Genomic DNA, 14673 nt, shown 5'->3' on the forward strand with positions numbered 1-14673 from the left:
CTCAGTAGTTCTGGCGCATGGACTTAGCTGCTCCGCGGCACGTGGGATCTTCCCGGACCAGGGATCGAACTCATGTCCCCTGCACTGACAGGCGGATTCTTAACCACTGCGCCACCAGGGAAGCCCTGTGTTCATGGATTTGAAGACTTAATATTGTCGATGGCAATTCTCCCCAAACTAATCTACAGATTGAATGTAATCCCTGCCAAAACCCCAAAAAAATATTTGCAGAAATTGGTAAAATTCATGTTGATATTGATCCTAAAATGTTTACAGAAAAGGAAAAAATCCAGAATAGGCAAAACAATTTTGAAAAAGAAGAAAAAAGTTGAAGGACTTACACTTCCAGCTATCAAATTTTACTGTAAAATGAGAGTAATCAGAACAGTTTGATACTGTAAGGACAAACATACAGATCAATGATTTTTTTTCTTTTTTTTTTTTTTGCGGTGCACAGGCCTCTCACTGTTGTGGCCTCTCCCGTTGCGGAGCACAGGCTCCGGACGCACAGGCTCAGCGGCCATGGCTCACGGGCCCAGCTGCTCCGCGGCATGTGGGATCTTCCCAGACCGGGTCACGAACCCGTGTCCCCTGCATCGGCAGGCGGACTCTCAACCACTGCACCATCAGGGAAGCCCTCAGATCAATGATTTTTAACAAGGTATCAAGGTAATTCAATGAGAAGAAGACAGTCTTTTCAACAAAGAGTGTTACATCAACTGAACATTCATATACAAAAGATGAATTTAGACCCCTTCTCACACCATGCACAAAAATTAATGCAAAATGGATCATAAACCAAAAGAGCTAAAACTATAAAAACTTCTAGAAGAAAACAGAGAAGGAAATCTTGAGTATGAATTAAGCAGAGTCTTAGATAACAACACCAAAATCATGATCCATAGAAAGAAAAAAAAAATTAATAAATTGGACTTCATCAAAATGTAAATCTTTGTGCTTCAAAATTCACCATTAAGTGCTCGCTTCGGCAGCACATATACTAAAATTGGAACGATACAGAGAAATTAGCATGGCCCCTGCGCAAGGATGACACGCAAATTCGTGAAGCGTTCCATATTTTTTCACTTTGTTATAAAGCAGAAACTAACACACCATTGTAAAGCACTTATACTCCAATAAAGATGTAAAAAAAAAAAAAAAATTCATTAAGAAAATAAAAAAGCAAACCAGACAGGGAGAAAATATTTGCAAATCATATATCTAATAAAGGACCTGTATCTAAAACATATAAAGAACTCTTACAACTCAAAAACAAGATAAATAATCTAATTTTAAAATGAGCAAAAGATTTTAATAGATAGTTCACCAATATAGCTAGATATGTAAATAGATATGTAAATGGTTAATAAGCACAAGAAAAACATCACTAATCATTAGGGAAATGCAAATCAAAACCATAATGAAATGCCACTTCACAAGTACTGATACATGCTACTACTTGACAAACCTTGAAATGTTATGCTAAGTGAAGGAAGCCAGACACAAAAGGCCACATATTGTATGATTCCTTTTATATGCTATGTTCAGAAAAGGCAAATCTAGAGAAAGAGAGACAGACATAAAGTATATTAGTGGTTGCCTGGGGCTTGGGGTGGAACTAGGGAGTGACTACAAACTGGCACAAGGGGTTCTGGGGGGGGACGAAAATGCTCTAAAACAGGATTGTAGATGATGGTTTCACAACTTTATAAATTTCCTAAAAATCACTGAATGGTACACTTAAAATGAATTAACTGTACGGTATGTAAAGTATACCTCTATAAAGTTGTCTTTTTAAAAAACAAAAAGAGCTTGGATATGGTTGGAACTACTCTGTGAAGATAAGGGTAAGAAATTGCTTATAGTCAGAGAAAGAATGATGGTGACAGGAAAAAGAGGAGAGTTGGAGTGGAGTCACTAAGAAAGTTTTGGACTCTGAGGCTCCTTACCACCATCCCTGTATCTTTAGCAAAGTTTATGAAAATCGTTAAAAGGCTGATATGAGTGAAGGAGTTCAGTTTTCTGGTGTCACAGGACAAACATGGAACACCTCATGATGATGCAGGAGTGCAGGTGCAGAAAGAAGCATGGGAAAGCCAAAAAACAAGAACCAAGTAGACCTCTTTGGGAGGCTCTGAGTTGGCATTAAGGTGAGAGCTAAACTTAACAAAGTTAAGAGACGGGATCCACAGCTGGCATCAGGTTACCCTGGTTTTGTTTGTTTTTTGTATTTCACCAGTTACATTTAAATTTTAGCAGGTAGTAGAGCTGACTATACAGCTATATATTTAAATGATTATAGGGATGCTACACAACTTCAAATGACTAATTTTAAAGAATATCAGTTGTTTTGGGGACCAGCACTCTGACCCTCCTTCTTTTGGTTAGAAACTCCTTTTTGATAAGCAACTCATTCCTTGAGATTGGGTGTTGCTGACACCATCACATCTCTCCCCCAAACCATAGAGGACATATGACCCAGGACTGGCCAGAATCCCCTATATCCCTAAACACAGTAATTGGTTCAAGGAAGGACATGTGATCCAAGCCAGACCAATAACTGAGTTCCTGGATCTTTTCTGCCACAACTAAACTTGTAGGATTCCAGCCTGGGGCTGTCAATTCTCATTGTAACCATTTTGTTACAATTTTGTGGAAAATCTAGCCAAGACATGAAGATAAGAGGCCTACTAACATCACCTGTATCCCTGGACCCAATGTACTCAGTTACATGAGTCAGCACTTTTGATATGTGCAAATTAATCTGATTTGAGTTTCTGTCACTTGCAACCAAAAAGTCTCTTCTGTAAAAAGCCACTGAAAAAGAAGAGACATCTCAAGCGGTTGCCAAAGGGGACCAAAAGATGCATCCCAGAAACTAAAGGGAACTAACTCTCTGTGGAGACTGAATTGACTAATGGAAAACAGGATGCAGGAGAAAAGCAGGTAGATAAACTTCCTCTTCTTCCACAGTCCCATCTACACATCTAAGGAACTGTTCCTCTGTCTAAAGATATCCTGTGTGGCCAAGCATGCACACCTGGCAAACGATCTCTCTTTAGCTCTTTGTGAAGCAGTGGCCAACGAGATAAGGTATCACCTTACATTGTTTCCCATCCTTCTCTTCACTTCCCTCTTCTCTTTAATGCCCTGGGATTATGCCTCCCAGAAAAAAACTCAACTTTTTTTCTTTGGCTGCGTTGGGTCTTCGTTGCTGTTCACGGGCTTTCTCTAGTTGCGGCGAGCGGGGACCACTCTTCGTTGCAGTGCATGGGCTTCTCATTGTGGTGGTTTCTCTTGTTGTGAAGCATGGGCTCTAGGCGCTCAGGCTTCAGTAGTTGCAGCATGCGCGCTCAGTAGTTGCAGCACACGGGCTTCAGTAGTTGTGACTCATGGGCTCTAGAGCACAGGCTGAGTAGTTGTGGCACATTGGCTTAGTTGCTCCGCGGCCTGTGGGATCTTCCCAGACCAGGGTTCGAACCTGTGTCCCCTGCATTAGCAGGTGGATTCCTAACCACTGCGCTACCAGGGAAGTCCAAGCCTCAACTCTTAATCTTTGTTTCAGTCTCTATTTTCCAGGGAACCCAGCCTAAAAGAGTACCTACAAAAAACCTACAGTAATCACCAGGCTTAATGTTAAGTGAAACACAGAAAGCTTTCCCTTTGAGATTATAAACAAAATGAGGATGCTCAATATTAACACAATGTTGAGTAGAAATGGTAGTAAAAATCTGTACAATAATGCAAGGTAATAGCCTGCAGACCAACACAAAAAAATTAATCAGTTACAAGGTTTGGAAAAGATAAAACAAAAATTCTTGATTTTCAGATGATACGGCTGTCTACATGGAAAATATAAAGGCCACAGGAGAGTAAGTAGGTTGACTGCAGCCTGATCTTCCCCCTCAGCTTTGTTCAGTCTGTCCTGTACCAGGAGTTTCTCAAGTATGGAGCTGGAATATAAGGTCTCCTGAAAAAGACTGACCCCGTGTTTTCCTGAGAAAGCATAACAGTTCTGGTTGAAATCAGTCCCACAAAGCTATTGTGTAACCTGAGGACTGTCCAGAGTTGAAAAGCCTGAGCCCATTTTGAAGAATCAAGGACTATTATTAAACTTTGGTAAAAATTTTTTTAAAAAGAAAAAGAAAATACAAAGGAATCCACAGATACATTCTTAGATTTAACAAGAGTTTAACAAGGTATATAGCTGATACTAAATTGTTATATACCTAGGGATAAATCTAACAAAAGATATGCAAGAACCTTACGGAGAAAACTACAAAATTTCATTGTGTGATACAAAGACCTAAATAAATGGAGAGATACACCACAACCATGAATCAGGATTATAAGAATGTCATTTCTCCCCCAAATTGATGTACAGATTCAATGCAATCCCAATCAAATTCTAATAGGATTTGGGAGTTTTTTGTTTGTTTGCTTTTGGTAGATTCTAAAATATACACGGAAATTCAAAAAGCTAAGAGCAGCTAAGACACTTTTTTTTAAGGTGGGAGGAGATAGTCTATCAAATTCCAAAACTTATTATAATGAAAATTGTTTATAATTAGTGAAAAGATGTATAACCAGACCACTGGGACAAAATAGAGAGCCCATAAAAAAACCCACAAATAAGGACACACACATCTATTATAGACATGGCAGGACAGATCAATGGGGAAAGGAGAATCCATTCTGAAAAAATTAAAATTTCACACCATACACATATCAAGTCCAGGTGGAATATAAACCTAAACACAAAGGAGGTAATTACAAAGTTTATTATAAATCAGATGAATATCTTAATGACCTCAGAGAATAAAATATTTCTTAAACAAGACCCCCAAAATACTAAATGTTAAAAAAAAAAAACAAAAACCTGATATACTGCATTAAAACTTAGTTTTCAAAAGACTCCATTTTGGACTTCCCTGGCTGTCCAGTGGTTAAGACTCCATGTTTCCATTGCAGGAGGCCCAGGTTCAATCCCTGGTCAGGGAACTAAGATCCCACATGCCACAACGTGCAGCCCAAAAAAAAAAAAGTAAAAGACTCTATAAAAAGGATTAAAAAACAAACCACAGTGTAGGAAAAGATATTTGCAAAACATATAATCAATAAATGATTAATCTACTGAATACATATAAAGTACTCACACAAATCAATATGAAAAAGACAATCCAAAGGGAAAAAACAAGGAAGGAAAATGGCAAACTAATTAGGTAATTTACAAAAGAGTAAATTCAAATAGTCAATAAACATACAAAACAGGGCTCAATCTCATTAGTTATCAAGTAAATATGTACTAAAACTTTTACAATAAGGTAGCATCAGGCATCCATCAGATTGGCAAAATGAAAAAGTTGGCAATACCAAGTGATGGTAACCATGTAAAGCAACGTTGTGGGAGTGTAAATTTCCACAACTATCTTAGAAAACAGTTTGGCATAGCCTAATAAGCTTGATGATAAATAAAACTGTTAGGACAAGCAATAAAAACCCAGCAATTCCACACCTGAGCATACCATAGAAAAACTCATGAACATATGTACCAGAATATATGTATAGGAATGCTCATAGCAACACTGTTTCTAATAGTCAAAAACTGGAAACAACCCAAATGTCCATCTACTGTAGAATGGAAAATTGTGGTATATTTATACAATGAAATAATATAAAGCAATGAAAACGAATGAACTTCAACTGCTTGTAACATCATGGCTGAATCTGACAGATATAATTTTGAGCAAAAGAAGTAAGACAGAAAAGCATGCAAACATACAGTATGATTCTATTTAAATGAACTCAAAAATAAAAAATTATATTGCTTAGGGATGCATTCATAGGTAGTAAAAATAAAGAAAAGCAAGGAAATGGTTATCCCAAATGTCAGGACAGCAGCTTGGAGTACTCTGAAGCAAAGGGTAAGATTTAGAAAAGGAGAGGCAGGATATATAAAAAAGAAAAAAAACCAACAGAACAGTTATAGAGATGGAAATGAGCAGAGCATTTGTGGGGGTAAAGTGAAAACACCAGACTGACTAGTCCAAAATGTAAGCTAGAGAATAAGCAACAAGAGAAGGACCAGATTATAGATGACTTGAAAGTGCAAGCAGGAGTTTGGATTTAACCCCATAAGAAGCCACTATATTTATATTTTTGAACATAAGAATGCCATGATAAAAGCTGTGTTTTAGGGAGACTTCATTTGTAACACGTTTGAATTAGAGGAGGAAGGGACTAGATCAGCCATGACCTTGTTGTGAGGCAATGAAAGATGCTCCAAGGTGGCAGGGTGGCGTTCATTCCTACACTTCTTATGCATCCAGTTTACACAAGTTTCTGTGCTAAGCACTGGAGATAAAAAGACCTAGACCAGCCCTCAAAGAGCTCTGAAAAGCAGTATAAAATAGGGGGAAAGGGGAAAGGAGGGCAAGCATGAGCAAGTTTAAAAAGAAAAAGAAAAAAAAAACTGTACCTCATGAAATCAGTGATGAACAAAAGAAAAAAGTCAAATGTTCCTAATTCTCAAGAGTTCTATAATCCAAGTACACATAAGGTAGCATGGTAAGCACTGCCATATGGCCCCAGGATTGATGAGAAAGAGAACAGGCAGGAAGTACTGGTGACTATACCACATACATGTGAGAAAGCTGACTATAAAAGAAAAAGAAATGATTGGTTGGCAGCCAGAAATGCCAGAAGACTCGATGGTTCTTTGTTTTATGATGAGAAAGGCAGGATAAGTCTTATGGCTTAAGGGAAACATCCATAAAAAAAGAATAGATTGAAGATGCTAGAAAGGAAAGGGAAAATTGTGAGATCAAGGTTGGGAGGAGGTGGCAAGGTATGGGATTCAAAGTACAATAAAACAGGTAAGTTTTAGGTACAAGACACCCTTCAGGCTCAAGAGAAAGATGGTTGAACGATATATTGGGACAGTCATATGCTGAGGTTAAAATGAAGGACTCATGTGGTATGGTCCCAAACTTTTCGGTAAAAGATGGGGTAGGGAAACAAAGATGATAAATAAGAGAAATTATTTGGAATAAACCTCATTTCAAATGATAAGACATTAATTAATAAAAGATCAACTCTGGGGACTTCCCTGGTGGCACAGTGGATGAGACTCTGCACTCCCAATGCAGGGGGCCTGGGTTCCAACCCTGGTCAGGGAACTAGATCCCACATGCATGCCACAACTAAGAGTTTGCATACCACAACTGAGGAGCCCATGTGCCGCAACTATGGAGCCCGCCTGCTGCAACTGAAGAGCCCGCCTGCCGCAACTAAGACCCGACACAACCAAATAAATAAAAAAATAATTTTTTTTTTAAAAGATCAACTCTGGACTATTCTAGTCTCCCTCCAACATGACTCTGCAGCTCAGGAGCAAGAAATAGGTTAGACATTCAGCATTAACAGTTAGTGAGATGAGTAAAACAGAAGGTCAGGGAAGTGGTATATGTGTCCAAAGTGATGAAACAGGCAGCACTGAAATAGCTGATACTATGTGGAAAGGACTTACTTTGATCAGGAGTGAGATTATGAATTGAACAAAGTAGATTAAAAGATTGAGTTTATTCTGCCAGTTATGAACAGATTCAAGACTCAAAATAATTGAGGTTATAAATAAGCCCATACCCAGGAAATCCTACTCATGTAAGATTTTCCTCAGAAATAAAGATCTGATGAAAGCCTTTCATTAAATTCTGCTTCTTAGTCAGCAAAATGATACAAAATTAACAAAGATTAAGAAAACAAGGGTAACTTTTGGTATACTAATAGCAGCACTGTTAGAAAATCTAGAACTACCACAGAAGAAAATATTTTGCAGAAAGAAAATACAGTCGAATAATAATAATTTAAGATCTGAAATCAGAGGACTAGGGTTTGAGCCTCAATTAAGGCAAATAATCTCATTCTCAGTAGGCCTCAGTTCTGCATCTGGATTATGGGAATAATAAATAACAGTAAGTAACCATAATTCAAAAAGACACATGCACTCCAATCTTCATTGCAGCACTATTTACAATAGCCAGGACATGGAAGCAACCTAAATGTTCATCAACAGAGGAATGGATAAAGAAGATATGGTACATATATACAATGGAATATTACTCAGCCACAAAAAGGAACGAAACTGGGTCATTTGCAGAGACGTGGATGGACCTAGAGACTGTCATACAGGGTGAAGTAAGTCAGAAAGAGAAAAACAAATATCGTATATTAACACATATATGTGGAACCTAGAAAAATGGTACAGATGAACCGGTCTGCAAGGCAGAAATAGAGACACAGATGTAGAGAACAAACGTATGGACACCAAGGGGGGAAAGTGGGTGGGGTGGGGTGGGATGAATTGGGAGATTAGGATTGACATATATACACTAATATGTATAAAATAGATAACTAATAAGAACCTGCTGTATAGCACAGGGAACTCCACTTCACTGTACAGTAGAAAGTAACACAATGTTTTAAAACAACTATACCCCAATAAAAATAAACAAATAACAGTAAATAATATAGGAATAATAGCAGCAGCTAACATTTTTTGAATGCTTATTATGTTTCAGGCACAGTTCTAAGTGTTTTACATGTATTATCTCATTTAATCCTCAAGTTAACCCTACAGAGGTTTTTAGCTCCACTTTACTGATGAGCAAACCAAGACAAAGAGGTTAGATCAACTGCCCAGAATTACACAGCTATTATTTGGTATAGGTAGAATTTCAACCTGGGTGATGTGACCTAGAGCCTACCTTCTTTACTATGTTCTTCTGCCCTCTGGGTTATGAAGATGAGAATGTGGTAAAAAGTGTTTTAAGTATACACAAATGTTCTTCATTACAGCTGAATATCAAGTGATAGGACAAAATAATCCAAACAAAATCCTAGATCATTTATCTACAATCAACATTCCATAAATTGTACCTATTATACACTAGGGAGTGATTACAAAGGTTAACAAGGCATATGCCTTGTCCTCAAAAAGTAGGGAGAACAGGGACTTCCCTGGTAGCTCAGTAGTTAAGAATCCACCTGCCAATGCAGGGAACATGAGTTCGATCCCTGGTCCGGGAAGATCCCACATGTCACGGAGCAACTACGTCCATGTGCCACAACTACTAAGCCTGTGCTCTAAAGCCCGTGAGCCACAACTACTGAAGCCCGTGCACCTAGAGCCTGTGCTCTACACCAAGAGAAGCCACCGCAATGAAAAGCCTGCGCACCGCAACAAAGAACACCCCCTTCTCACCACAAGTAGAGAAAGCCCACACAGAGCAGCAAAGATCCAATGCAGCCATACATACATACATAAATGTAGGGAGAACAGACAAGAGGCAATACTTGACATGAAGTCTGCTTTTCTATGATGAGCCAAGGTTAGTAGCACAATCAGTGATGCAGAATAAAGAGCTTTGAAAAAATCACCAAATCACAGCCTCAAAAAATAACAGCACTAAATGCAAAGGGCTAGGAAACAACTGAACCAGAAAAGAGATCAGTATAATTCTTTTCAAAGTAAAGGTTTCTGAAAAATCATAAAGCTTTAAAAAAGAAGAATAAGTTTTCCAGTAGCAACAGGTTTTTCACAGAGCAACAAAGTTCATACAGGTATATCATAAAAAGGATTATTACTTCCAAATAATAGTCTTAGGCCATATTATAAATCCTGTAATAATAAAAAAATAGTGATACTTACTGTGTACTTATTATCTAAAAAGCACTGTCATAAGCATTTTATACGTATGGATTTATTTAACCCTTACAACAATCCTATAAGGTGAGTTGTACTATTAACCCCATTTTATAGACAGGGAAAATGAGGCAAAAGTGAGAGGAAGTAACTCACTCAAGTTTACACAATGGGGGGCAGTGCTAGGGTGTCAAACCAGGCAGTCTGTCTCCAGAGTTGTGCTATACTTCCCCCAGTAGGAAACTAAGAAGCAGAACAAGAATTTATTCAGGGTTTCCCTGGTGGCGCAGTGGTTGAGAGTCCTCCTGCTGATGCAGGGGACGCGGGTTCCTGCCCCGGTCCGGGAAGATCCCACAAGCCGCGGAGCGGCTGGGCCCGTGAGCCACGGCAACTGAGCCTGCGCGTCCGGAGCCTGTGCTCCGCAACGGGAGAGGCCACAACAGTGAGGGGCCCGCGTACCGCAAAAAAAAAGAATTTATTCAGAGGTATTATTCTGCCATATTTGGTATCTTGGAGGAAAGTACCTTTCATTCACAATAAGCAGATAATAATTCATCATCTATAGCAGTTCTGTCCTTGGTCTTCCCTCCAGATTAAGCCTGTGCATTCCTCCTCAACTATCTCATCTACTCCTCTGGCTTTAATTACAATCTACTTGCTGATGACTCCCAAATCTAGATCTCCAACCCAATCTCTCTTCTGCACCTTAAACCTGTACCAACAGCCTCATAGACACTTCTCTTTGAATGCTCCATGAGCACCTCAAAATCAACATGTCCAAAACTGAATCATCATCTCCATCCCACCTCATTTCCCACCCTCTCACCCATTCTTCCTCCTGTCCTCCCTTATCTCAACAACTGCCTCCATCGTGGTTGCCCAAGTCAGAAACTTGGATGTTCTCCCAGACTCTTCAATCTTCCTCACCTTCCTTATCCAAGCAATCATCAATCACTGCCATGCCTACCTCCTAAGTATCTCTCCAGTCAATGCATGTCTCTTCATTTCCATTGCCTTACTTACTTTTATAACTTTACACGGCTATACTAATTTGAATTTTTTTGTTGTTTTGCAAAACTGGTTATCTTTTTTTCTTGTGTTTTGTCATGCCCTATCTGAGAACAAATTCCATGAATGGAGAACAGACATTGTATGTATTTCACACCTAACTCCCTTATGTGCACTTTCTTGATCAGCACAATGTTCTCAGAGATAAGCTTTTGGTTCTATTTAAAAGAAATTAATACTAAGCATGCATGTCAAGTAATACATCTACTTTTAAATGGCACTGCCTACAGAAACAAAACCAAGTTATATTACAAAAAAATTTTTTAAAAGAACAAAAGTAATAATTTCTTATTAAGTCTATCACAGCTCCCTAGGTTATACTAATTATTGTTAAGTGGTCCATGATAGCTAGTAAAGGCCATACACTGTACTAAACCCTTTACACAAATTATTCCGTTTAATATTCACAACAACTCTATGAGCTGGGTACCGGGTTTTTTTACCCATTTTCCAAACAAGTAAAGCTTAAGAGAACTTAAACAATTTGGCCAAGGTGCCAACTTAGAAAATAATAGTCAGGATTTAAGCCCGTGGTCACAGTCTGAGCTTTTGCTCTTTTGTCTCTTAAGGAGAAAATAAAATATGTGTTTTAAAGCTCGAAAGAAAAAAAAAAGCACAAAGCTTAAATGAAACAGATGTTAGTTTTAAATGAAAAAGTGTCAAAATTGAGTAACACTATGGAAGTTCAAGCAGTTAAGAAACGACTTGTTTGGTAGGTCCAAAAATCTTTAATAAATATCAGCAAACTAAAAAGATCCAGAGTCACAGAAATACAACTGTCGAAAAAGTAATACATTCGAATGTTTCTTCTCTTGGGACTTCAGATTAACAGAAATATGGTCTTATTAAACAAAACATGTCTAGTGTCATACACACTGATATATTCCACAATGAAAGTCTACAAATATTAGAATCCTCCACCGTAATTCAATTTTTAGTTTTAGCGGGGAGAAAGGTGGCAACCTCCCCACTACAAGTGGGTGAAAAGCTCAGAAACCTCAACTGTGATCGCTTGCTCACTGCTAGACTCCTAAAACACGAGTCAAAGGGCCGGTGTATAAAGAACACTGCCTATCATCCATCTTTCTCTGGAGCTATGAGAAACACAGGCGCAGTTTACATTCACACGCTACTAGGATCAAGCTCCAGCCTACAATTCGTCAGATCGGGCAGCTGGACACCGAAGGTGCAGACCACAAGCTCTCAACTTTTCATTTAGGCCGTACGTTTTCGATTCTGGGTGCACGAGCCCACTCTGAATTGGACCCCTGGGTGCAAAGAGGATTCCTGTCAGATTTCTGGGAAGGGTGAGAGGCTTGAAGGAGGGGCGGCCTCGCACCGGCCGGGAGCCCGCCGCGCGCCGAATCTTTTGTTGGGGTGGAGACGAGGGCGGACCCCCGCACCCTCCTGAGGGGCAACGGGGGTGGGCGGGGAGAGGGAAAGGGCCCCGGCCAACCCGGGGGTGGGGACACAAAGAATTTGGGAAGCGCCGAGCGGCCGGCAGACAAGCTTCCCCCGCCCGCCCTTCAGTAAGCCGCCTTGAACTCCAGGCCCGGAGGCCCGAGGAGCCGGCGGAGGCGGGCGCACGGGCGTGCGGGGCTCTCAGCACCCCCGGACGAGGCACGGGCTAACGGCCGGGTTCGGAGGGCGGCACCAGGCCTCGGCAGCCAACGCGTCCGCCGCGAGCCGCCCCCGCGGCCCCCGCGAGCCCCCTCCGCCCAGCCGCCGACCAGGCCGCGGGATCCCGGCGTCCGCGTCGCCACACCCACCCGCCTCCTAGGCCCGGGCCGGGAGGACTCTCCGACTCTTCCCCCGGCTGCGGCGGCGCGCCCCACGCCCCAGATTTACCTGCTGATCTTCTGGGCAAAGGCGCGGCGCTCGGCCATGGCTGCTAAGGCGGCTGCGGCGGTCTGGGCGCGGACGGGCGGGCGCGTGCCTCCTCACTCGCGCTCCCTCCCTCGCCGCCTCCGCCAGTCCCCGCTCCGGACCCGGGAGGCTGGGGCTGGCGGCCGGAGCCGGGAACGAGCCCGGCCGTAATGCTCCTGAGAGGCGCGCAGCAAGAAACCGCTCCTCCCCCCCAGCGCGTCAATCCCCTCGGGAACCCTGGCTTCGGAACGCAGCTGCGGCCCGCGGAAGCGAAGAGGAAGACTGGGGCGTGGAGGGAGCGAGCCACAGGCTCTGGCTTCCCGGCTGCTGCGGGGCCCGCATGACCGAGAGGACGCAAAGAGAAGCCAGAGAGGGGCCAGCGACCTGGCGAAGCAAGAGAATAAGATAACCGAGCGCGTGGGGGGGGGGGGGGGGGAGCCTGGCTCTCCCGAAAAGGAACGGAAGGAAATGGAAGATGGGCTTTGCCAAGGCGGCTGTGCTCTGCCGCCCGGGATGGCTGGGTCCAAGTTCCTGCAGCACCCATCTCCGTGTAGTTGAAAGCACTTTCTGTTCTGCTGTGACCTTGTGAATGGGGTCTGACTGGAGAAGGAATGTTTTTTCTTACAGAAAAAGAGCCAGAAAAGAGCTTTCTCCTGCAGAGGTAACGATAATAATAGTCGACTTGTGGTGCTAAGCCAGGCACTGGATTAAAGTTTTACAGGCATGCATAATTTTACTTAATCTTCACAACAGCTCTTGGAAGTAAATCATTATCTTCATTTTAGAGGAAAGGAATTTGGTTCGGAGAAACTAAGCGACTGGCCCCGGGTCACACAGATGGTAATCTCTTCAACCGAAGTTCAGACCCTGAGCCCAGGCTTTTTCTTTGAAGACACGTGTTTCCCCGTTAGTAACACTCTTCCTGAGACTATTACATATCCCTTTTGAATCTCATTTTTCATATACATATGTTGAACCAGATGAGCGCTAATGTACTTTACCATTTTGATATTCTGTTAAGTAATCTGTATATTTACCAATCAAACTGATCTTGCCCATCAAATCCTATAAAACAGGGACTAGCAGAAATCATGTTTCATTATTCTGTTGTAATCCCATAGTGTCTAATGTGTTTGGCTCCTAATGCATATTTGCTGATTACCGATGTTACGGTGAAACTAAGAAAAATACCTTGGCTTCTTTAGTACCTTTCTCTTAAGTGTTGCAAGAATTTAATATGTGTATTTATTTGTTTGTTTGTTTGTTTGTTTATGGTCTTGCTGTGTCCTTGTGAAGTATGTTGGATACTTCTTTTCCTCTTTTTTACAGTTGGAAAGTCAGAAGCATGGAGCTGTTGGTTCATTTGCCCAGAGTCACACATTGAGTCAGAGGTGAAAGCCTCAATTAGTCAGATCCATAACTTCCTGTCAGATCCACAGTGCTCTAACCACTTTGGAAGACTTCATTTATTTTGTTTAACAATGCTCACTCCAGTAAAGGTGGTCTATTCAAAGAGGTACATATGTAGCTTCTCCCCAAGTGTAGTACAAAGTGCTGTTCTCAGGAAGTTTGAGTCCATTGGGAAACATGAAACAGCTACTCAAAGAACTACAAGTCAAGGCTAACACTGTATGCTGGCCTTTAAGACCCTCCATGATAGAAACCCAATCATATGCTGCCACCTCCTTACTGTGTGACCTGGAGCAAGTTACTTAACCTCAACTCTAAAACAGGGTAATAATTGTACCTACTTGAAAGAGTATTATGAGGATTCATTGAGTTAATTCACACACAGTTCTTAGAACAGGGCCTGGCATATGGTTAAGTACTATACATATTAGCTGCTGTTATTATTATCACTGTTATTATCATTATTCATCCTACCCTTAAGCTTGTCCTGGGTGCTTGATAGTCGCTGAATCGTTTGTCTGCTCTCATTCTCCCAGCCAGATGTTATATGCCTTTATCTCTGCTCTCCAAACATCTTTTCACTACTCTCTCAGAGAAATGACCACATTTTGCTTTGAATGGTTCTT

At 41.3% G+C, this 14673-nt stretch overlaps 1 protein-coding gene across 9 annotated transcripts in view; it reads right to left on the minus strand.

The window, feature by feature from the left end:
- The window catches only part of DOCK7 (dedicator of cytokinesis 7), a gene marked incomplete at its 5' end in the record, with an annotated part of 199434 nt that extends 186777 nt beyond the window's left edge, over positions 1-12657 (minus strand). For all 9 annotated transcript variants that reach the window (XM_079728572.1, XM_079728574.1, XM_079728571.1 and 6 more), the window contains one exon: positions 12620-12657. In XM_079728572.1, the coding sequence (XP_079584698.1) occupies positions 12620-12657 (38 nt within the window). The remainder of the gene's footprint in view (positions 1-12619) is intronic.
- Between the last annotated feature and the right edge of the window lie 2016 nt (positions 12658-14673).

This window comes from Hyperoodon ampullatus (genome assembly GCF_949752795.1).
Source record: "Hyperoodon ampullatus genome assembly, chromosome: 2".
In the NCBI taxonomy this organism is placed as follows: Eukaryota; Metazoa; Chordata; class Mammalia; order Artiodactyla; family Ziphiidae; genus Hyperoodon; species Hyperoodon ampullatus.